Source organism: Labeo rohita, chromosome 8, assembly GCF_022985175.1.
Source record: "Labeo rohita strain BAU-BD-2019 chromosome 8, IGBB_LRoh.1.0, whole genome shotgun sequence".
Classification (NCBI taxonomy): domain Eukaryota; kingdom Metazoa; phylum Chordata; class Actinopteri; order Cypriniformes; family Cyprinidae; genus Labeo; species Labeo rohita.
The window spans coordinates 36,059,445-36,083,974 of record NC_066876.1 but is presented as its reverse complement, the minus strand read 5'-3'; the positions used below and the strand labels follow the sequence as shown (position 1 = coordinate 36,083,974).

The 24,530-nt window shown below is 36.5% G+C and overlaps 1 protein-coding gene across 1 annotated transcript; it reads left to right on the top strand.

Moving 5' to 3' along the window:
- The first annotated feature begins 443 nt into the window (after positions 1-443).
- Positions 444-23,880, top strand: si:ch211-255g12.8 (uncharacterized). The gene is given in 17 exon segments (XM_051116521.1): positions 444-534; positions 1,124-1,247; positions 1,341-1,451; positions 3,294-5,132; positions 5,693-5,866; positions 5,983-6,156; positions 6,440-6,486; positions 7,590-8,016; positions 8,018-8,089; positions 13,378-13,424; positions 14,270-14,387; positions 14,540-14,650; positions 14,970-16,787; positions 18,369-18,542; positions 19,175-19,348; positions 19,590-19,636; positions 22,870-23,880. Coding segments are annotated over 17 exon segments (5,997 nt in total). The 5' UTR covers positions 444-521; the 3' UTR covers positions 23,397-23,880.
- Positions 23,881-24,530: the final 650 nt, after the last annotated feature.

Here is a 24,530-nt window from a genome sequence, read left to right as displayed (position 1 = left end):
AGTAAATAAATGTACAATAATTCATACTTTTAGTAAGTCTCACCAGTCTCCTGTCACTCAGTCTATCAGGAAGAAAAAAAAAACATTAGTATATCATAATTAGTATCGTACATTAGATATTATTTGAATATACAAGCACATAAATGATTGTAAATCAAGCACACATTCTCTTTTTCTACCACCCAAGACATAAGTGCTGCTGTGTAGCCCTTTTTAATGAGTAAAACTTTAGCTACTCTAATAACAAATGCAAGTTTTTCACCATTATACAATAATATTACAACAATATGGCATTTGTTTTATTATCCTACTGTTATTGTTTTTATTTCTTATTATGGATACGTTCCTTATTCTAATGCAATAAGAATAAGTAACAGATGCATAAAAAGAAAAGTTGGCACCTGCTAACTTTGCTCCACCCACTTCAGATAACCAAACTGAAAAGGAAAGCAAACTGGACGTTTTTCAACGGCTTTTAGTTGTACAGGGTTCAGGATGCAAATGTGAAAATCACCAGAGTGATGGCATTTAAAAGTAAGTTTGTTTTCCCATTATTCGTCAGAGCTTGAAACTGTGTAGTTGAATATTACTTAGAAGTGATAAGGGTAACACTTTACAATAAGATTATGTTATTAGTTGTTATTATGTTTATAGTTACATAAATTAGTTAATGTTAACTGCAGCATTTATTAATGCATTATTAAAATCACAAGTTGTGTTTGTTAACATCAGTTAATGCACTGTGAACTAACATTAACAATGACTGTAATTTTATTAACTAACATTAACAAAGATTAATAAACGGTGTAAAATAAATGTATACACCATGATACACCATGCTTTCGTGTGATGGTGAAAGTAAAAACGCAATTGTTTATTGGCTCAATTTGTTATACAACATTAATAAAATTACTTAAATTAGACAAATTTTAACCCATTTTTCTTGCAACACTGTTTTAACACTGGTCCAGTGTAATAGGCTATTATATTATTTATTATTCCTATTTCAATTTTGTTTTAAATGTTTTTATTTTATATCATTTGGAAATTAACAGAAAATAAATCATATTATATAGAATTTATTTTGGGTTACCATGGCTGACACAATGTAATCTTTTGATAGCTATGGAAGAAATGAAGAGACAGAGAACAGCATCTCCAGAACCCAGCTGTGTGTCTATGAAGAGCACAGACTCCATGTATCAACCTCCTAAATTCAGCGATGAATCGGTGCCCTTTGACCCTGGGTAAAACAAGGCACTGCTTCTGTAAAATTTTGCATTATGCAGGCTGAAAAGAAACTAAGCTAACATGTTTACATTTCATGTGCTTTTTTTTAGGAAGCAGATTATCACTGCATCTTCAGAACCCAGCTGTGTGTCTGTAAAGAGCACAGACTCCATGTATCAACCTCCTAAATTCAGTGATAGACCAGTGGCATTTGATTCCAGGTAAAACTAGACACTAATCTTGAATTTTTTTTACAAAGCAAATTACATACATTCATGGCCAAAAATATTGGCACCCTTGCAGTTCTGACAGAAAATGCTAAACTTCTCTCAGAAAATTGTTCCAATTGCAAATGTTTTGGTATTCATGTGCGTATTGTTTTTGTTGCACTGCAACACCACAAAAAACAGAGGAAAACCCGAACTTGATAAAATTTCACACAAAACATAAAAATAGACTGGGCAAAATTATTGCCACCTCATCAAAATTGTAAGAAATAATTGCTTTTCAAGCATGTGATGCTCCTGTAATTTGTATTTAGACACACTTGTGGCAAGTAACAGGTGTGGACAATATAGTAATCACACTTGCAGTCAGTTAAAATGGAGAAACATTGACTCAACCTTTGTGTTGTGTCTCACTGAGCTTGGAGAAAAAGTGTAAAAGAAGTGTAAAGTGTAAAAAGAAGTGTAAAGAGTTGTCTGTGGATTTGAGAGAAAATTTTGTGAAAAAACATGGACAATCTCAAGGATACAAGTCCATCTCCAGAGATCTTAATGTTCCTGTGTCCACTTATCAATATCATCAAGAGTTTTACAGCCCGTGGAACTGTAGGTAACCTCCCTGGAAGTGGACAAAAGAGCAAAATTAATGAAAGATTACAGCAAAGGATTGTTCGAATGGTGGATCAAGAACCTCGATTGCCTTCCAGACAGGGTACAACAGTGTCAGCTCACACTATCAGTCGAAAAGGGATGCTATTGTAGGAGACCACTGCTGACACAAAGGCATAAAAAAGCAAGACTGGACTTTGTCAAAACTTATGTGACAAAACCACAGTCCCTCTGGGAGAACGTACTGTGGACAGATGAGACAAAAGTAGAGCTTTTTAGTAAAGGACATCATGCCACTGTTTACAGAAAAAGAAACGAGGCCTTCAAAAAAAGTCCCTACAGTCAAACATGGTGGAGGTTCAAAGATGTTTTGGGGTTGCTTTGCTGCTTTGCGGCACTGGATGCCTTGACTGTGTGAATGGTATCATGAAATCTGATGATTACCAAAGAATTTTGGGGTGCAACGTAGTGGCCAGTGTCAGAAAGCTGTGTCTCCACCAGAGGTCATGGGTCTTCCAGCAGGGCAATGACCCGAAACACACTCAGAAATGGTTATAAACAAAGTGCCGGAGAGTTCTGAAATGGCCAGCAATGAGTCCAGATCTGAATCCCATAGAACACCTGTGGAGAGATCTCAAAACAGCAGTTGGGATAAGGCAGTTTCCAAAAGAAAAGTGGTCCAAAATTCCAGTAGAGAGGTGTAAGAAACTCATTCATCGTTACAGGAAGCTATTTATTTCAGTTTTTTTTTCAAAGGGGGTGCTACCAAAGTACCAATAATTTTGTCCAGTGCATTTTTTGGGGTTCTGTGTGGAATTGTATCAGATTCGACTTCCAGTACAAACAAAAAAAATAAACGTGAGTACCAAAACATTTGCAGCTGCAAAATATTTACTGAGCGAAGGGTTGCATTTTCTGACAGAATTGCAAGGGCACCGATATTTTTGCCCATGACTGTAGATAGTACCTTCAGAACCCTTCTATGTGTATGTGAAAAGTACAGACAAGGCCAGGTATAATTAGACACTTAAAATGTAAAAGACTACATGCGATTATTTTCATTTGAATGTTAATTTAAATTATTGGGATAACCTTACTATAGTGTGCCTGGTATCATTTAAATAACAGTTTTAGTTTTTTTTTTTTTTGTTTAAATTCTATTTGCAGTCAAATCTCACAATGTTCTTATTTTAAAATTGTAATCAAGAAATGTTGTTTGTCTTTCATCAGTGTGCTGAGAGGCGCTCAGTCCAAATATGGATTATCCAGTTTTGCTGATTCTGCTGACCACTACATGATTTCATATCTTAAGGAGAGACACAAAACAAACATGAAGAGCAAGTATGAGTGCTTACTTGAGGGAAATCAAATTCATACGAATAAAACCTTCCTGAACCGGATTTACACGCAGCTCTACATCATAGAGGGGGAGAGGGAAGGGGTGAATGAAGAACATGAGATCTTACAGATGGAGAAAAGTTACAAGACGCTCCAAGAAACTCCAATCAACTGCAATGACATCTTCAAACCACTACATGGATATGAGAAGCAGAGAAAAGACAAAATCAAGACAGTTATTACTAAAGGAATCGCTGGAATTGGAAAAACCGTCTCTGTACAGAAATTCATTCTGGACTGGGCTGAGGGAAAAGCCAATCAGGATGTAGATTTCATGTTTGTGCTTCCATTTCGAGAGCTGAACTTGATTAAAGATGCTCAGTACAGTCTTCACAGACTTCTGCTGGACTTTTATTCTGAACTTCAAGATTTGGACTCAAAGATTTATGAGGAGTATAAAGTTGTGTTTATTTTTGATGGTCTGGATGAAAACAGAATTACACTGATGTTTTCAGAAAATGAAATGATTTCTGATGTGGGTGAAATTTCATCAGTGGGCGTGTTGATGTCAAACCTCATCAGAGGAGAGCTGCTTCCCGATGCTCTCATCTGGATCACCTGCAGACCAGCAGCAGCCAGTCTGATCCCCTCCAAATACATCAGCCGTGTGACAGAAATTCAGGGATTCGATGAGTCTCAGAAGGAGGAATATTTCAGGAAGAGAATCAGTGATGAACATCAAGCCAGCAGAATGATCTCACATATTAGAAGATCAAGAGGCCTTCACATCATGTGTCACATACCCATCTTTTGCTGGATCTCATCTACTGTGCTTCAAAACATCCTGAAAAAAGATGATCTTGGTGCGGAAATCCCTCAAACTTTGACTGAGATGTACATCCATTTCCTGCTCATCCAAACAAATGTGAAGACCCAGAAGTATGATGAGACCGATCAGAGAGATCCTGAGAAACTCCTACAGTCCAACAGCAAACTGATTGTGAAACTTGCTGAACTGGCTTTCAAGCAGCTGATGAAGGGCAATGTGATGTTCTCTGAGGAGGACCTGAGAGAGAGTGGCATGGATGCCACTGATGCCACATTGTATTCTGGGATTTGCACTGAGATCTTTAGAGAGGAATCTGTGATTTATCAAAGAAAAATCTATTGTTTCATACATTTGAGCTTTCAGGAGTTTCTTGCTGCATTTTATGCTTTTTACATCTTTGTACATGACACTTCAAATGCTCTGAAAGTATTTAATTTGCTCCCAAATTTCCATAAAGGAGTGATAGATGCAGCTCTTCAGAGTGAGAATGGACACCTGGATCTTTTTCTGCGGTTCCTGCTGGGAATCTCACTGGAGTCCAATCAGAGACTCTTACAGGGTCTGCTGAAACACACGGAGAAGAGCTCTGAGAGCATCAGGACAATCACAGCTTACATTAAAGACAAAATCAAACATGAACACGGTCTCTCAGCTGATAGATGCATCAATCTTCTTCTCTGTCTGCTGGAGATGAATGATCAGACTCTGTACAGAGAAATTTTGGAGTTTCTGAAATCAAACAAGGACTTAGAGAAACTCTCTCCTGCTCACTGCTCAGCGATCGCCTACATTCTCCGCATTTCAGGCGAGGTCATGGAGGAGCTGGACCTCAAGAAATACAACACATCAGATGAGGGCAGAAGGAGACTGGTACCGGCTGTGATAAACTGCAGAAAAGCACTGTGAGTGTCTACGTGTAACACATTTGTTATTATTGAAATATCAAAAATAAACTTGATGGCTTTTTAGTTTACTAAAATTGTGTTTCTTTTCTTATTTACATGACAAACAATACAGAAATGTGTATAACAGTGTGTAAATAACTTGAATTTTACATGTACAGTACTGTGCAAAAGGCCACTAGTATTTTCACCAGCTAAAAAATGGTTTAAAGTAAGTTATTTCTATCTTTTGCTGTAGTGTGTCAGTAGGAAATATCAGTTTACAGATCAGATCTCTGTTTGCACAAGGAGTCTGACAACAACCTGTGCTCCATACAAAAATCTCACTGGATTATTATAATTAATGGCTAAATTAATGTTTAGAAATGTAAACTGATATTTCCTACTGACACACTACAGCAACAGACCGACTTTAACTGACTTTAGACCATTTTTTAGCTGATGAAAATACTAGTGGCCTAAGACTTTTGCACAGTACTGTACACTGTACAAAAACAGTAACAACCTGCTACAGGTGTCTATTACATCAACTCAAAACAAAGTGTTGTACTCTCTTTCAGTCTTGCCGGCTGTAATCTTACAGATCAGTGCTGTGAAATTGTGGCATTAGCTCTGCAATCAACAGATTCGCCACTGGTAGAGCTGGACTTGAGTAACAATGACCTGCAGGACGATGGTGTAAAGGTTATCTGTGCTGGACTTAAAAGTCCAAACTGTCGGCTGGAGATACTGAGGTTAGTGAGAGTCACATTACAATTTTTTTTTACATTTTGTCTTCCATTAGCTGATTATAATAAATACAACTCTAATGCAACCAGAAATTCCAGTCTCACAAATACTCTCTGTGTAGATTATCAGGCTGTATGGTGACAGAGGAAGGCTGTAGTTATCTGGCTTCAGCTATCACTTCAAATTCTTCACACCTGAGAGAGCTGGATCTGAGCTACAATCACCCAGGAGAAGCAGGGGTCCAGATGTTTTCTGCTCTGCTGGAGAATCCAGACTGCAAACTGAAGAAACTCAAGTCAGTTGAATTTCATTACAAATGTATTTCTGCTAAACGTGTTATTTATATATTAAAATCTGGACTCTCATTCAAATATTTGCTATTTTGCACTAATAAATGTTCCTGTTTACATTTGTAATGATCTACAGTTTAGATCTACAATTTGATCTTAAGAAGTCTGCTAATACTAAGTCAAAGAAATCAGTAAACAATGTAATTACACAGAGTGTGAGAAAACTACAGTGTCCAGAGAGTATTACTCCCTAATACTACTATATGTATATTTTCTGTCACTTATTAGTTCAGACCATTGTGGAGATTTCAGGATCACAACAGGACTACGAAAATGTAGGTTCTCCATTTCTGTAATATACCTTCTGTAATATAATATGCATAATGTAACATATATACTACACATTATCCCTTCAAATTCAAATATATATGGGTAATTCTGTGTCAAATCAATCAAATTTCAGAAAATTCCCTGCCTCAAATTTTTGATTTTGTCAATATTTTTTCTAAAAAAAGATAAACATGTATTCTAATGAAAGCCAAAATATTAAATGTCATGGATGTATATTTACTGCGTGATGCATTATTTTGTAGAGCGCAGTCAAAATGGCAATTTTCACCTGAGATTTGGAGCCAAATTACGTGTGTATAAAATTAAATCAGGAAGATGGCAGCATCATTGTTGTTTTTACTCAGATATTGGTAGCTCTGTTAGTAAAATTTGTTGACTTTAGCTATCTTTGTTACATTATATGCCGATGGTGACTATTCAAAAATGGGGAAAAGGCACTTTTCAAGTTTGCATGCCTTAACTAACCTTCCTTTTGGCATCTTCATTTTTAAGGTCCTCTGTGGTTCCATTCCAGAGATGTTGCAATTTCAATATGGCTCCAGCAGTCAGTTGTTAAATTGTACACATTTTTGGTTGTCCAGAACCAGATGTGGGTCACTTTGGGATCTCAGTTTAGCTGTATGTCCAAATTGTTGAATCCTACACATCTTCAGTGGTCTAAAACCAAATCTGATATTGTTTATCTAAACATCACTGTTGTCACTGCAGATATGCGAATAATAACAACAACCTGGGGTTTAGGAATGTACAGTTTGACACATCAGATTATGAATGACCAGGATTAATAAACTCTGGTTGAAGTATGAACAGTGTGAAAATAGTGGATTACTTAGTAAATGTACATTGTTGGCATTTAATATTTTGGCTTTCTTCTTCATTTGGGTATTTCTTTCACCAGAAAAAAATGTTAACAAAATCAAAAATTTGAGCCGGGGACCTCGGGGAGTTCACATGCAATGACCCATATATTCGGTATAAATACAAATCAGAATTGAATGCTCCAGAAAAAAAAATATTCCACAGAGCAAATTAAGACTATGATGAATAAACTTTATCTATTGCTATAATATCCTTTCTGTGTGTGCAGATGCCTGTGATCTCACGCTGGATCCAAACACAGCAAACATTCATCTTGCTCTCTCTGAGGGAAACAAAAAGGCTATATGTGTGGCAGATGGCCAGCCATATGCAGATCATCCAGACAGATTTGAGCACCAGGAGCAGGTCCTGTGTAGAGAAGCCCTGCCTGAACGATGTTACTGGGAGTTTGAATGGAGTCAGGGGGCTTATGTTGCAGTGACATATGAAGGAATCAGAAGGAAAGGAGGGAGCGACTGTAAATTTGGGTGGAATGAAAAGTCCTGGAGTCTTTTCTGTACTCCTGACAGATATAGTGCCTGGCATGAAAACAGGAATAGAGACATACATGACCCCTCTAACAGAGTAGGGGTGTATCTGGACAGGCCGGCAGGCATTCTCTCCTTCTATAGTGTCTCTGACACACACACGCTCACACATACACACGTTCAACACCACGTTTACTGAACCGCTCTATGCTGGGTTTGCAGTTTATGGTTCAGTGCTTCTGTCAAGTTGAATGGCCTCCTGTTATTTACAGCAGATACATCACACACAGCTGTCTGTTTTCATTTAGACTACACTTGCTTTAGAGTGTATTAACTAACCATTGGCAGTCAAATTTACTAGGGGCTGGATTCACAAAAATCTTGTCGTAGGCATGTTAAATTCTTGAAAAATTTTTTTCTTAAATAATAAAAAAGAAGTTTTTATTTTTTTATTTAGAAAAAACGCTTCAAAAGCTGTCTTTTAGCACTGCCTTCAGATTGCATAGTAATTATTATAAGCGCACAATATTTTCGTTTTGACTAGTTGCCAGCTATTTAGCACTTGGTGTTGTGTTTTAATGCACCATGTGCATCTCAAGGTATAGTGATCTGTTTCATTCATTTATGTGTTGTCTTTTTGCACTGTCTGTGTTTGTGCTTGTTCTGCTACTGTAGGCTAAATTTTAAATTTAGCAAAAGTGACGGCGTGCACATACTATCTTTGAGAATACAAAATATTTGTAGCTGTTTTTCAAAAGTAGGAAGAAAAAAATAGCGTTTAGGAATGAAGGATCCGACGATCCTCAAATGCAAACTGTGCAATGCATACATTTGTGTTGTGTTTTGCTTTCTTTTTATATATTCTTCTTTATTCATGTATAGTCATTAATCATTTCATCATTTTATTATTCCATTTAATCATATAATCATTTATAATAATCACTATAGTCATTTATATATTCATTTTATTTATTCATTAATTGATTAGTCATTTATATTATAGTTGTTTTTTTATAGATTTTTTTCCATTGTTTTTTAGTTTTATGACTGTGTAGCTTCAAGGGCTGTTTGTCTTCATGAATAAGAGTAACAAGGGAATGTTTATAGAAAATCAAGGTTTATGGGATGTTGTTGTGAATCAGTTTGCTATAACAATACTTGTTGGATTTGTGTTTTTCAGATAAAGTCTGAGCATTGAGACATACGCAACTAAGACTATTCAGTAAACTCTGCTTCTTTTTATCATCATTACTTCGTCTCCTGTTTCTGCTCTTCATTTTCACTGGTTTTTCCTCAGTCAACTTCTTGGCTGACAGAAGACTGTTAATAGTGTTTTGGGTATTTTGGGTACCAGACAAGACCTCCTGTTAACAGGGTTTGGGTATTAGACTACTCTGCTGACGAGTTGTTCTGATACTGGACAACTGATATTTTCTGACGGGATCTGGTGTCCGGGGCTGGATCTTAATTGTCTAGGCATGGAGACAGCGATCTAACAGGAAGAATTTTGAATCCGGTGCTAGGCGTCTAGTCATGGTCACTTTTTCCCACCATAAGTAAAGGTTATTATACAATGTGCCTTATTCATAAGCCGTCAGAGTAGTTATCAGTATTGCCATCAATAAACATGCTTAAAATGAGCCTGAACCACAGTCAGGTCAAGTTAAGTCAAACTGGCGCCATTATCTGCCTCTGTGGTTATTGACATTTGTATCTATTAAGTGTTTTCTTCGCTGGGGAGTCCTGGTTTAATGTGAATGATTAATTATTACTGGTTCCCGGGCGTTTGTATTTGTGTTTGTGTTTGTGAGTGTGTGTGCGCGCACACATGCAGGTTATAATTATTCATGTGCTAATTTTCATACTGTTTTATACTGACGATGGCTAAGTAGCTAGCCAGAGTGGTCTTGGCATATGTGACCCTGGACCACAAAACCAATCATAAGGGTCAGTTTTTCAAAATTGAGATTAATACATCATCTAAAAGCTAAATAAATAAACTTTCCATTGATGTATGGTTTGTTATGATAGGAAAATATTCGGCTGAGATACAATTATTTGAATATCTGGAATCTGAGGGTGCAAAAAAATCTAAATATTGAGAAAATCGCCTTTAAAGTTGTTCAAATGAAGTTCTTAACACTGCATATTACTAATCAAAAATTAAGTTTTGATAGATTTACAGTAGGAAATTTACAAAATATTTTCATGGAACATGATCTTTACATAATTTCCTAATGATTTTTGGCATAAAATAAAAATGTATAATTTTGACCCATACTATGTATTTTTGGCTATTGCTACAAATATACCCCAGCGACTTAAGACTGGTTTTGTGGTCCAGGGTCACATATATTGAGTGATTTCATTGGTGTGTGTAATGTAACTGATGCACTTATAGATTTTCGTACCTCTGGTGTTTGCGGTGTAATGAAATTGTGTATAATTGGTGGGCACATGAACTAATTTTAAGATGTTGAAGCTCTCTGCTAAATACCTTCCTGCTCGTTGAATGCATACTGTTTTAGGTAATTACTGATTTTTAATACATTAGTAATAGAAGTATTCTTGGAACAACTATCTTGACCTGCTGCTCTGCCCTCTTTAGGTTTTAATATCTGTATTATTGTATAAGAATAAAAGCGTCATATTTGTATTTATTAAGGTTGTGTGCTTGAGTCTCCTCCGCTATTAATGGCCAAGTAAATTGATATCGTCCAGCTAAGAACCTTTTGGTTTCTTTACTTCCTATTTTGGAGTGTTACGTGTTTTTTTAGGTGAATTCACGCACAGAAAATATTTTGGGCTTGGAGTGTGATAATATAATTGTTGACACTGACCATGACACTCACTTTGGCAAAAAAAAAAAAAAAAAAGTTTTGAGAGTCCTGAAACATTTACTGAATGATGAAGCCTATTAGAATGCATTAGAACGCCCCTATAATTGAAGAGATGAAGAAGACGACAGCATTCGGAGACGCCATTCCAAGACATCAAGGAACGTCCGAATTCAAATTCTGCTTCGCTTCCTGTCTTTTGATCGAATTTTGAAATTAAACTTGTTACTTTGTATAATATATGAGATCTTGACCATGGTATACTTTATGAATAACAATAGTGTAAAAACTATAATAAATTTGTTGTTTGTAATAATAGTATTTTTATAAATACTATTTAGGAACTTTTTCGGTTCAAACGAGTAGTACATAAGAATAATATTTACAATATACTACCAATTATAATGAAACAGGCACTAACAACAATGACCTGTTCTGCAATAGTACTTTCATAACTTTCTTTTATTTTTTTTAAGCAGAAAATGCCATTCTTTGCCGTTTTTTTCTGACGCACAGCCCTTCAGTGACAATGACATTGAGGTCTTTATGTATTATTCATGTATACATTTATACGTTTTTCTACAAAATGTACAACTTAACCGTTAGGTAACCTAGCAACGACTTCACGTTACGCTGTCTCTGAAGTCTGTCCGCAACTGTTTCTTTAAGTTGCCATGGAAGCCTTCGAAGTCACTGCCTGATAGGGCACCGAGGCAGCAAGTCAGCTGAGTAGGCTTTTGGACGCAGCAGAAGAAAAAGGTGTGTTCGACTTAACGCAACGCAGCGCTGCGCAGCTCGATCCAAATTCTGACTTGAAGCAGTGCATGCCGGTTAGAAATTTTGTCCGACTTGAGGCGGCGCTGACGCCTCGTGACTGTCACGTGTGGCATCAAAATACCGCGATAGCGATTCGAGAGCAGTCGACTGACTCAGCCGGCGCAGTTTCTCCAGAGCGGCTGCAGGAGCTCTGATGACCACATGACTGTTTCACGATTGGCCAGATTCACCGCATGACAACGATCACGTGTGTTTTGGGTTTATTCTAACATCCTCAACTCCAATAATGCTGACAAATCTGTGTTTTTAGAACAATAAAAGTGTTTTTACTGTAGTCGCAATGCAGTGGCGGCTACTGGTCTGTCAAATAGGGGAAGCTCATGACATCAACATCATAAAATTGTCTATTTATTTATTCACAAGAATGTGCCTTATTGTCATAAGTAAGTCACAATGCAAACAATCGTAAAAAAAAAGCTTTAGTTTTATTATGCAAAACATGATGTATTTTTTCTTTTAGTCAGATGCTACTATATAGTATAAATATTTTGCACTTTAAATAAGGTTATTATGGAGATTTATTTATTTATTTATTTATAAAGTATTTTAATAGAAATATAAGGTTTCATTATGTTATGTTAAAATTTTTCAAGATTACTATATATATATATATTTATATTAATTTATAGTCATCCTCCATGTTAATATTTAATGTAGTAATCTATATATATATTGATTACTACATTAAATATTAACATGAATGAATGAATGAACGATCTAAAAAAAATATTAAACTCTGTAAAAGTGAAACAAGGAATGTGGTGTATAATTGTGTGAAATGTATGATGAAAATCAAGCAATTTCGCCAAGCAAATATAAAGAAATAGGTTGCAGCAGTTTTTATTTCGACTGAACTTGAGAAATCCGGGATGGGACTGAGCGCGAATAGCTTCAGCGATTTCTTATAGTACAAAATCGCTGTCAGTCAAAAGGAGATGCAATCTTTCGACAGACCCTCCAATCATCACGCAGAAGCTCGGAGTCCAGGCCAGCCCACTCCTCATTTGCTCCTCATTCACCCCCAGAGACGCTGAGCGTCCGTGGGCGGGACATAATCGCAGCGTTTATCCAATGACCGTCTAGTTTCAAAGCACTGAAAAAAAACGTTCAAAGCAGCCGCATTGAAGTCAATGGACGCTGGGCTTCAACGGGGAAATGCACTGTGACGCTACGGGAATGTATGAGAAGAAAATCAAGTCAGCCGACCTGCTATATCTAACTGATTCTGAACGAACTCGTCTTTGAGATGAACGTTTTCTAACGCATTTTTAGTCAATAAAATGTTAATACAATAGTACATAATTTGACCATTAATTTTGTGACATTATAGGGGAAGCTGAGCTTCCCTTGCAGTCTTAAAGAAATCGCCACTGTCGCAATGTTATATTGAGTCACATTTATTCATAAAACACTGATAAAAGCATATATAACCCCACTTTACTAGTATTTAAATAGTGTATGTTTATGTTTATCATTATTCTTGTTCAGATGGCGCTGTATTAAGCAGTATATGAAACGTGTTTCTGTTGCTCATGAAAACGCTTTTGAAAAGTCGGTGTATTTTATAAATATTGCATTTAATTCACTTCTTCTGTGATAAAGCATGAAAACACCACGAGAGCTTCACTAACGAGAGCAGAAAGTGTCCGATTTGACAGCTCAGTTTTCAACTCCGCCCCCGACTGCTCTCGGCTACTCTCGTTGATCGCCGTCTGTAGCCGTAGATGAAGTCGAACACACCTATACACTTCCGACTTTGCTCCACCCACTTCAGGTGACTAATTATTTGAAACCAAACCGAAAGTGACAGACTAAAAGCAAATAGGACGTTTTTGTTCGACGTTTAGTTGAACAGAATTGAGAATAAAAACGTGAAAATCAGCAGAGTGGTAACATTTTACAGTAAGTTTGTTTTCGCGTTATCGATCAGAGTCTGAAACTGCGCAGGTGAATATTTTAATAAGAAGTCTTTGCATGTATGTCACGCAGGTAGTCTGACTGTGGAATGCAATCGCTGAATGTTTGTTTCAGTCTTTAAGTTTCAGTTTTTACGTTTTAACTTTTGTGATTTTGTATTGAGCTTTGTTAAACTTTAAAGGTCTCAGCAAAAAAAAAAAACTATTTGTTGGCTTTGTAGACATGGCTTTGTAAACAAATGATGCAGGTGGAGGATGTTAACGACATTTTGAGTTTAGATTGAAATCTAGAGGGCTCTGACGTCCGGATATAAATACACATGATTTAACTGGCATATTCATACGCACCGTGCTTTTGTGCGGTATTAAAATAATTTAGGAAAAATCTTTATAGTACAGCATTACAAATATTGCTTAAAATGGACAAAATGTGCGCCCACTATTCTTGCTACACTATGGTATTTCTGACCCAGTGTAGGATTTTTTATTTATTTATTTTTTATTTTTTGGTTACACTTTATTTTAAGGTGTCCTTGTTACAGTGTAATTATACATTTTAAATACAGAGTAATATTAATAACTACATGTACTTATGGTTAAAGTTAGGATTTGGGTTTGGTTTAGAGTTACTTGCATGTAATTATGCATAATTAATTGTTATTATAATGGTAAGTACATGCACCTGCAACAGGGACACCCTAAAATAAAGTGTTTTTTAATTCGATTTTGTTTTAATTTTTTAAACTTGATATAATTTAAAAATAATAGAAAACAAAACATATAGCATTTTTGGGGGGTTACTATGACTGACACATTGTAATCTTTTGATAGCTATGGAAGGAAAGAAGAGACGGAGAACAGCATCTCCAGAACCCAGCTGTGTGTCTATGAACAGCACAGACTCCATGTATCAACCTCCTGAATTCAGTGATGAATCGGTGCCCCCTAGGTAAAACAATGCACTGCTTCTGTAAAATATTGCATTATGCAAGCAAAAATGAAAACTAAGTGAACATGTTTACTTTTCATGTGCTTTCATGATTTTTTTTTTTTTTTTTTTAATTGTTTAAATTAATTAATTCTTGCATTAATTTGTTTTAGGAAGCGGATTAACACAAGATCTCCAGAACCCAGCTGTGTGTCTATGAACAGCACAGACTCCATGTATCAACCTCCTGAATTCAATGAAAGACCAGTGGCCTCTGATCCCGGGTAAGACTAGACACTGCTTTTCATAAGTTTAAAAAAATGTTTACATAGCAAACAGCAGTACCTTCAGAACCCCTCTTTGTGTGTATGAATAGTACAAGACTCTTGAAAGGACACTTAAAATGTAAAAGACTACATGGGATTGTTTTTTTTTTTTTTTTTTTAATTTGAACATCAATTTGATGCAATGTGTTTTGTGTAATTTTAATTATTTTTTCTTTTTAGTTAATTATTTTTCTAGTTCGGATTCTATTTGCAGTCAAATCTCACATATGTTCTTATTTTAAAATTGTAATCAAGAAATTTGTTTCCCTTTCTTCAGTGTGGAGAGATCCGGTATTGCTGATTCTGCTCCCCACTACATTTCATCTGTTGATGCACTTAAGGAAAAACACAAAACAAACATGAAGAACAAGTATGAGAGCTTATTTGAGGGAAATCCATTACAAGAGAATAAAACCCTCCTGAACCGCATTTACACGCAGCTCTACATCATAGAGGGGGAGAGGGAAGGGGTGAATGAAGAACATGAGATCTTACAGATGGAGAAAAGTTACAAGACACTCCAGGAGACTCCAATCAATTGCAATGATATTTTCAAACCCTTGCCAGGATGTGAGAAGCAGAGAGAAGATTTAACTAAGACAGTTCTTACTAAAGGAATTGCTGGAATTGGAAAAACTGTCTCTGTGCAGAAGTTCATTTTGGACTGGGCTGAGGGAAAAGCCAATCAGGATGTAGAATTTGTGTTTGTGCTTTCATTTCGAGAGCTGAACTTGATTAAAGATGCTCAGTACAGTCTTCACAGACTTCTGCTGGAATTTCATCCTGAACTTCAAGATCTGGATTTAGAAATTTATGAGGAGTGTAAAATTGTGTTCATCTTTGATGGTCTCGATGAAAGCAGAATTACACTGACGTTTTCAGAAAAAGAGAGTGTTTCTGATGTGAATGAGTCTTCATCAGTGGGTGTGCTGATGTCAAACCTCATCAGAGGAGAGCTGCTACCCAATGTTCTCATCTGGATCACCTCCAGACCGGCAGCAGCCAGTCTGATCCCCTCCAAATACATCAACCGTGTGACAGAAATTCAGGGATTCAGTGATCCCCAGAAGAAGGAATATTTCAGAAAGAGAATCAGTGATGAACATCAGGCCAGCAGAATCATCTCACACATTAGAAAATTAAGAAGCCTCCACATCATGTGTCACATCCCCGTCTTCTGCTGGATCTCAGCCACTGTGCTTCAAAACATCCTGAAACAAAATGATGCAGAAATACCTAAAACTCTGACTGAAATGTACATCCACTTCCTGCTCACTCAGATGAAGATGAGAAATCAGAAGTATGATGAGACTGATCAGAGAGATCCAGAGGAACTCCTGCAGTCCAACAGAAAAGTGATTATGAAACTTGCTGAACTGGCTTTTAAACAGCTGATAAAAGGCAATGTGATGTTCTATGAGGAGGACCTGAGAGAGAGCGGCATAGATGTCAGTGACATCACAGTGTATTCTGGGATTTGCACTGAGATCTTTAAGGAGGAATCTGTGATTTATCAAAAGAAAATCTACTGCTTTGTACATCTGAGTTTTCAGGAGTTTCTTGCCGCATTTTATGCCTTTTACTGCTTTCTAAATCGTAATTATGAGTTTCTGAATCTTTTTAATTTGCTTCCAAATTTTCATAAAGGAGTGATAGATGCAGCTCTTCAGAGTGAGAATGGACACCTGGATCTTTTTCTGCGGTTCCTGCTGGGAATCTCACTGGAGTCCAATCAGAGACTCTTACAGGGTCTGCTGAAATATTCGGAGAAGAGCTCTGAGAGCATCGAAACAATCGCAGCTTACATTAAAGACAAAATCAAACATGAACATGGTCTCTCAGCTGACAGATCCATCAATCTTTTCCTCTGTCTGCTGGAGATGAAAGATGAGACACTGTTGAGAGAGATTGTGCAGTTTCTGAAATCAGATAAAGACTTGCAGAATAAACTCTCTCCGTCTCACTGCTCAGCAATTGCCTACATGATCCAGATTTCAGACGAGGCGCTGGAGGAGCTGGACCTCAAGAAATACAATGCATCTAGTGAGGGCAGAACAAGACTGTTACCAGCTGTGATGAACTGCAGAAAAGCTCTGTGAGTATCTACATGGTAAAATGTCAAGTATCAGTTTGGTTCACATGATTTCTGGTAAAGCTTTCAATTGACAATACAAAACCAATCCATTCTAAATTGCAGAGATGAAATTGGTGAGGTATAATTAGCATGTTTTAAGTTCCTGTTTGTTGTAACTCCATAGAAAGTCAAAACACTGTAACAATACATTTAAAATTGAATAATGACCAATAAAACTCAATCGTTAATATTCGTTAATAATGTAAATAATTCTCTATGCACTACATTCTTGATAAGCTACAAGCTACTCATAAGTGAAAGTAGTTAAACTACAATCAAGCTAACCTTCTGAAAAAGTAGTTAGCTACACTACAAGTTACTACCAAAAAGTATCTATAGCTACATTGAAAACTTAAGCATATTACAAATACCTGAATAAGCGTTAATGAGAAATGTTTTAAGTAAAATATTTGGTATTTAAAGCAATGCAGTACAATTGTGATGTCAAAAACTGTTTGTCACACAAAATATCTTAATTAGACTGTCAAAAGTCAAAGTTTAATACAAATTTAGCACTGCAATAACAAAATGTAAGTACAGTAACTTAAATTAAGCACACAGAAGCATTTTTAACAGGTGTGGTTTTTTTCTTTTTAAAATTGCGATTTGTGATTTTAAAATGGAATAACAATAGAATAATGATACTTATTTTTATATTGTTTCACAAAAAACTGCAGGGTTACTTGTTAACATACCACCCTGTACTGTACATCATATGATCCTGTTAAGATCAAAATCTTTGACAGTAATTTTTAGGAATGGGACAATAAATCGATTTGTAGATCAAATGCTCATGAAGAAAAGTGCTGAAGAAAACTTGTGCGTTCGGCTGGGTCATGTAATTTTCATTTCTCGATTCACATTGCAACGATTTATCGTCCCATCTCTAGTATTTTTTATCAGGAGGTATGTAAAATCAACAGTAGCGCCCATGTCTTTCATATGAAATTTGAGACTTTTATGCATCCACAGTGGGGGAAAAACTTCTGTACACTTCTATACACTTCTGTACACCAGAGAAAAACATGGATTATCATGTTTACTTCAGACTTCTTTAGAGAAAAGTATTATTTTTGCTGTTTATACCCAAAATAGGCAATACTAAATATGCATTACTAAGTGCTAAGCACATGTAATGTCAGTTTCACTTATACTGTAAGTCAGAGGGCGCCCTCGCACAGAAAGTCCAAATATGCATCACAGAAGTAACAGAACTGATGACGTTACAGAAAATCACTAATATGGACAAAGGCGCCCAACTTCTGCTGTAACAGAATACGCTGTGCTGCATCAGCCCATTGCAAGTTCACAAAATTAAATGTAGCTATTGTCATGCTACATGATTATTTGTTGGAAAAAGTAGTTGGCTACTGGAAATGCTACATTGTTTTAAAAGTAGTTGAGCTACTGTTTAATTGTGTTAGTTGCGTCGCTACTCGCAGCTAGCTACTCCCCAACACTGTGTACAAATCATTAACTTTTAACGAGCTGTTATAGGCATTCTTTACCATCTCAAGCAGTGTTTTTCTCTTTCTCTTTCAGTTTGACCAGCTGTAACCTCACAGATCAGGGCAATCAAATTGTGATATCAGCTCTACAATCATCAGATTCGCCCCTGGTAGAGCTGGACTTGAGTAACAATGACCTAAAGGATGCTGGTGTGAAGCTCCTCTGTGCTGGACTACAGAATCCAAACTGTCGGCTGGAGATACTGAGGTGAGTAATGCCTAGGATATGATTGATTTTTGTATCTGCCATTATGCTCTTCTGCCAATAAATACAACAACATTTGAGCACTGCTTTCTGATATTTGACTTGACCTGCAGAGGATAACACTGAGTTGTCATCTTAATACTACTACATATAATGTAAAAATGTTAATTTGGTGTAAAGTTGCTTTGCAACAATATGTGTAGTGAAAAGTGCTATACGAATAAATTTTGAATTGAAAATTTGAATTAATACTCACAAGAACCTTCTGAACTTCCTTTTGTTTAATGGCCATTTTCCATCTTCTCTGAATATTTCTCTAAAACAGCTGTCCAGCTGTGACTGTTGCTAGCTGACCCACCAGTTATATCAGTCATTTCTAGGCACATGTGCATAAAGCTAAAACTTTTGGGCTGTATACTCTGTTTGGGTTGCTTATGCAAATTGACACCTCTGACGCATACTATTTTGGTCTTAGAATTTGGCTTTTTATGGTAAGTCTGAGTTCTAATGAGTGATCCTTGTCCGAATGAATTAGTGGAAAAACCCATACTTTTCCTTTTAACATCATAGCATACTCAATATTCTAATTCAACCAGAAATCCCAGTCTGACTTTTTTTTTTTTTTCTTTATGTAGGTTATCTGGCTGTATGGTGACAAAGGAAGGCTGTAGTTATCTGTCTTCAGCTCTCAGTTCAAACCCTTCACACCTGAGAGAACTGGATCTGAGCTACAATCACCCAGGAGAAGCAGGAGTCAAGATGTTTTCTGCTTTGCTAGAGAATCCAGACTGCAAACTGGAGAAACTTAAGTATGTTGGGTTTAATGGCACATTTGTTAAATAAATATATCAGAACATTTTTTTTTTTTTTTTTTTTCTGAATCTTTCTGATAAAAGTTGATCCAGCTCTGTGTTGTTGCTTTTCTAATTGTCTGAGGCCATCTTAAAAAAAATAATAATTAACAGGTGGGAGAAAAAGGAAAGGAAAAAAAAAAAGTTTTAAAAGCACTAGACCAGCTCTGCTTCACTTACATTTTTCTGTATCTTGTAGTTCAGACAATTGTGGGGAATTCAGGATCACAGAAGGACTAAGAAAATGTAGGTTTTTCCTCTTTAACACACACACATACATATACATATATATACATATATATACACACACACACACACACACACACGTTTGTTTTTGTAAATTGTGGGGACTTTCCATAGACTTCTATAGTTTTTATACTGACAAAACTATATTGTCTATCCCCTAACCCAACCCTAACCCTAAACCTACCCCTTACAGAAAACATGTTTGCATCGTTACACTTTCAGATAAACATTTTTAATCTTTTTTTTACATTGTGGGGACCGCAGGCTGGTCCCCACAATGTCAAAAATGTCAGGTTTTACTATCCTTGTGGGGACATTTGGTCTACATGTGTGTTTACTCACCCCCTTGTCTTCCAAGATGTTCATGTCATTCTGTCTTCAGTGAAGAAATTATGGTTTTTGAGGAAAACATTTCAGGATTTTTCTTCATATAATGGACTTCATTGGTGTCCCAATTTTGAACTTCCAAAATGTAGTTTAAATGCAGCTTCAAAAGGCTCTAAATGATCCCAGTCAAGAAAGAAGGGTCTTATCTAGCGAAGCGATCGGTCATTTTTTTCGGAAAATAAAAATGTGTATACTTTTTAAGCACAAAAGCTTGTGTAGAAGCAGGGGCGTTTCTAGGATTTGAAAACATCTGGGGCTAGTAGTGGTGGATGGGAGCTCCCATCACACTCACGTAAGATTTTGTTAGATACAGGTGGGTGAACCTGGATCCTTCTAGGGAGATCCAGGGGCATGCTCCTCCAGGAGAAAACTTGATATATTTTAAAGTTAAATTCATTAATCTGGTGTACTTTGAGAGTTCAAAAATAAGAGCTCCAAGTTAACCCTTGTTCAGTATGTTTAGGGCCCTATGAAATGTTTTATTTTTTCTCACCTTATATTTTATTGTTATTATTACCAAATTTGTTTTAGCATGTCTATTTATTTAAATGCATAAACAACTTTTATTTATTTCTACAACAGCCTTATGAAGTTCTGTGTTTTTTTCTGGTTATGAAATTAAGGCATAAAATAATAACTTATCTTTTAATGAATGAAAATTAAATTATATTTTTGGCAAATAAAGGGGATGTACTATTAAATTTTAAAAGATGGAAAAAATATTGTTTAACAAAGTTTTATTACTTTTTCAACAGTAGCTGTAGTGGTACTGTAGGTACGTACATTCTACTGAGTGAGAGTAATATATTTCTGGCACCATGTCTACAAGCTAAACCGAACTTTTATTTTGACGGGTTTCCGTGAATACCTTTACATTTATATGAGTATATGACCCTGGCTTACTCAAATGAAACAGTGAAATGCTCACGAAGCACTCTCAGAGCAGTTCTGGAGATGGTGTTAATGCATTTTGCTGCAGACACTAAAATCACTGTGAGCGTCACGCGTGCTTGTGTGCAGTAAAGCAAACCGCGCCTACGTCTGCTCCATTCATTCATAAAGAGACACACAAAACATGCAGGATTCATATTTAAATGGTATTTTGTGGCATAATATTTACAGATACTAGTCCATACTGCGATTTGATTTGTGTAATGACCGGGTTTTGATTAATTAAAACTTTGTTCAAAATGAACGAATCGTTCAAGAACGACCCATCACTAATTCGTAGCATCGTGGACGCGCATCCCAGAGCCTGTGCTACATGAGCTTTTGTGCGTAAAAAGTATAAATTTTTTTTTTTTTTTTTTCCTAGAAAAATCTTATCTGTTTCACTAGATAAGACCCTTCTTCCTTGGCTGGGATCGTTTAGAGCCTTTGAAGCTGCATTTAAACTACATTTTGAAAGTTCATTGGGGGCACCAATGAAGTCCATTATATGGAGAAAAATGTTTTCCTCAAAAACCATAATTTCTTCACGACTGAAGACAGAAAGACATGAACATCTTGGATGACAAGGGGAGTAAATTACTTGTAAACTGTTGTTCTGGAAGTGGACTTCTCCTTTAATGAGGAATAGTATATAAGTAGTATAAAATAGTATTTAGTATACAAGTATAAAAACCACTGCTGTGGTCTTGCATAATAACTGTTGACCATGCCAGTGGAGTTAAAAAGAAGTTTTGAGTGAGGAAAAAGAAGTGTTTAGTTCTGGCTTTAGCGTCAGGTTGCTTCCTTCATTAAAATTGAAAAGACAGCAGTTTATAAGAGCAAGGTCGAGCTGTAGACATTGGGGACAACAAAGCTACAAAACGGTAGCGTGACATCAAGTGACCTACAAAAAGAATGGCTAATGGCAGCTAGGGTTTAGTGCACAGCGAGGACATTCAAAAACAGGCTCCTAGGGGCAGGACTGAAGTCATGCAAAGTTAGACAAAAACTCATGAATGAGAAGCAAAGTAAAGCCATGCTGAGGTTTGCAAAAGACCATAAGGATTGGACTGTAGAGGATTGGAGTAAGGTCAACACCTGAGTCAGCTTTGCTCAACACCTGGTTGTCTAATGGTTAGACAGAGACCTGGAGATGTCTACAACTGAACCAAAATAATAATAATAATAATAATAAAAAAATACAAATAATAGCACTAGTAACAAAATGTCACACTGGGCCTGCTTTGCCAGTTATTGGGAGCCATATCAGTGGCGTGCAGTGGTGTTCTGAAATTAGGATTTTTTTATTATTAATATTATTAAATGTAAATTCATGTCCCAGTCACATTATCTTGGTTAAATATGTTACATACACTACCAGAATAAAAATCAATCTCAGGGGTTTTCAAAATTTGGAGTTCACTTCCCCAGGGGGCTGCAAGAGCACTTTAGGGAAGACATGGAGTAGGACAGGAACAGGATGATTTGTATACTGGCGACAAGTTTCAGTCAACAGATTTTAAATTTAATCAAGTTCCAAACATAGGTTTGGGAAGAGCCTAAACAGTCTTGTCAGTCATTATTATGAGTGTATATAAGCAGCAGTCCCAGTGACAATTTTTCCAGCATCCCTCCATCTCCCTATCTCCCCTATTTTCTGTCATTGTCCCTTTACATAGTACCAAAATAGGGGGTTGAACTAAATAGCTTTTGTAACATATTTTAGGCTGATAAATTGTAAAACAGTTTTTCAAATATTAAAGCTACTCTTTCACTTACTCTTTAACTAAAGCACCATGCTTGCATTCATATTAGGGTTTTTTAAACATTTTGGCACTGATTAAAAAAAACATCTCCCTCAATGTATATTGTGGTTATGACCTTGTATTTATTGTTCTAATTTCTCTTGTATTTAGATGCCTGTGATCTTGTGCTAGATCGAAACACAGCAAATACTCATCTTGCTCTGTCTCAGGGCGACAGAAAAGCGACACGTGTGGAAGACGAGCAGCCATATCCTGATCATCCAGACAGATTTGTGCACCAGGAGCAGGTTTTGTGTACAGAAGCTTTATCTGAACGCTGTTACTGGGAGGTTGAATGTACTGAGGGGGCTTATGTTGCAGTGACATATAAAGGAAAGAAAGGAGGGATGGACTGTAGATTTGGGTGGAATGATAAGTCCTGGAGTCTTTTCTGTACTGCTGAGAGATACAGTGCCTGGCACAATAACAAGAACATAGACATACATGTCCAAACAAAATGCCCTAACAAAGTAGGTGTGTACCTGGACCAGCCAGCCGGCACTTTGTCCTTCTACAGTGTCTCTGACACACTCACACGCATACACACATTCAACACTACATTCAGCGAACCGCTCTACGCTGGGTTTGCAGTTTATGGTTCAGTGTTTCTCCTGTCTCCTGTTATTAGCAAACAATAACCTCTTGTTATTAACAAAAAAGTACATCACACACAGCAGTTTTTTTCACACACAGTTATTTGCTAAGTGTAAGTGTACGGTGCTTTCCCTTATGTTAATGCTTAGGCTATGTACGTTGCACGCATCTGCGGCGCGTAACGGCTCCGACACGGTCACCGGAGCTGATGTGTGCTGATGTGATGTATATACCAGCAGCGTCGCACACGTTTCTGAAGCGGCTCTCCGCGCTGCTTCTGTAAAGATACACGCATATGCCTCTTTTGAATAAATTAAAGCCCAAATCCATCCAAATCCCACCATAATCCATTGCCATGACTTATATTTGACAGTTTAAGCGCAATAAGACAGGAATTTAGTTTAGTTGATATGGTTTGATACGGCTTTAAAACGCATGACTTCAGTGCGATAGACATGATAATCAAATCCAAACAGATGTTAACCAAACTGATGATATTCACAGCATTAAATTACTTAGCATAGGCTGATTTTTATTATTTTATTATATATATATATATATATATATATATATATATATTTTTTTTTTTTTTTTTTTTAATTTTATTTTTTTTGCTTTTTATTCATTTTTAGAACTATTGATATTGCTTTGATTATCGTACTTGCTTTAATATGGTTTAATCTTTGTATTATTGTGTTTGTTATTGTATACTGGAAGCTAATGACACTAAGCATACTTGGCAATAAAGCTCTTTCTGATTCTGATTCTGAAAAAAAAAAGCATGAGATATTAATGGTTTTAAGACAGTTCATGTCATATTTTGTTGGTGATTTGAAATATGTTATTTAAATTTGAGTGTGGCAAGGATTTCGCCATTGAAGTAGACAGAAGTTGGTCTTTGAATTAATCTGTGTGTGTTTTTTTTTTAAATTGATTGGGCGAATAGGTGTTTCAGTAATCAATCATAATACTGGCCACGTGAACAGTGCTTTGCTTAGGATCACAGAAATCACTTCTCCACCCGGAATAAATCACAATCCGAATGCACAAGTTTTATCACTGAGGTGCCATGTAAATTCATTTATACAGACGTCCACGAAATAATTACCATCCAAATAGGGCTTCTGATTGCACTTCAGATGGCTGTTAGTCCCTCGGCCTCTGCAAGCCTATCTGAG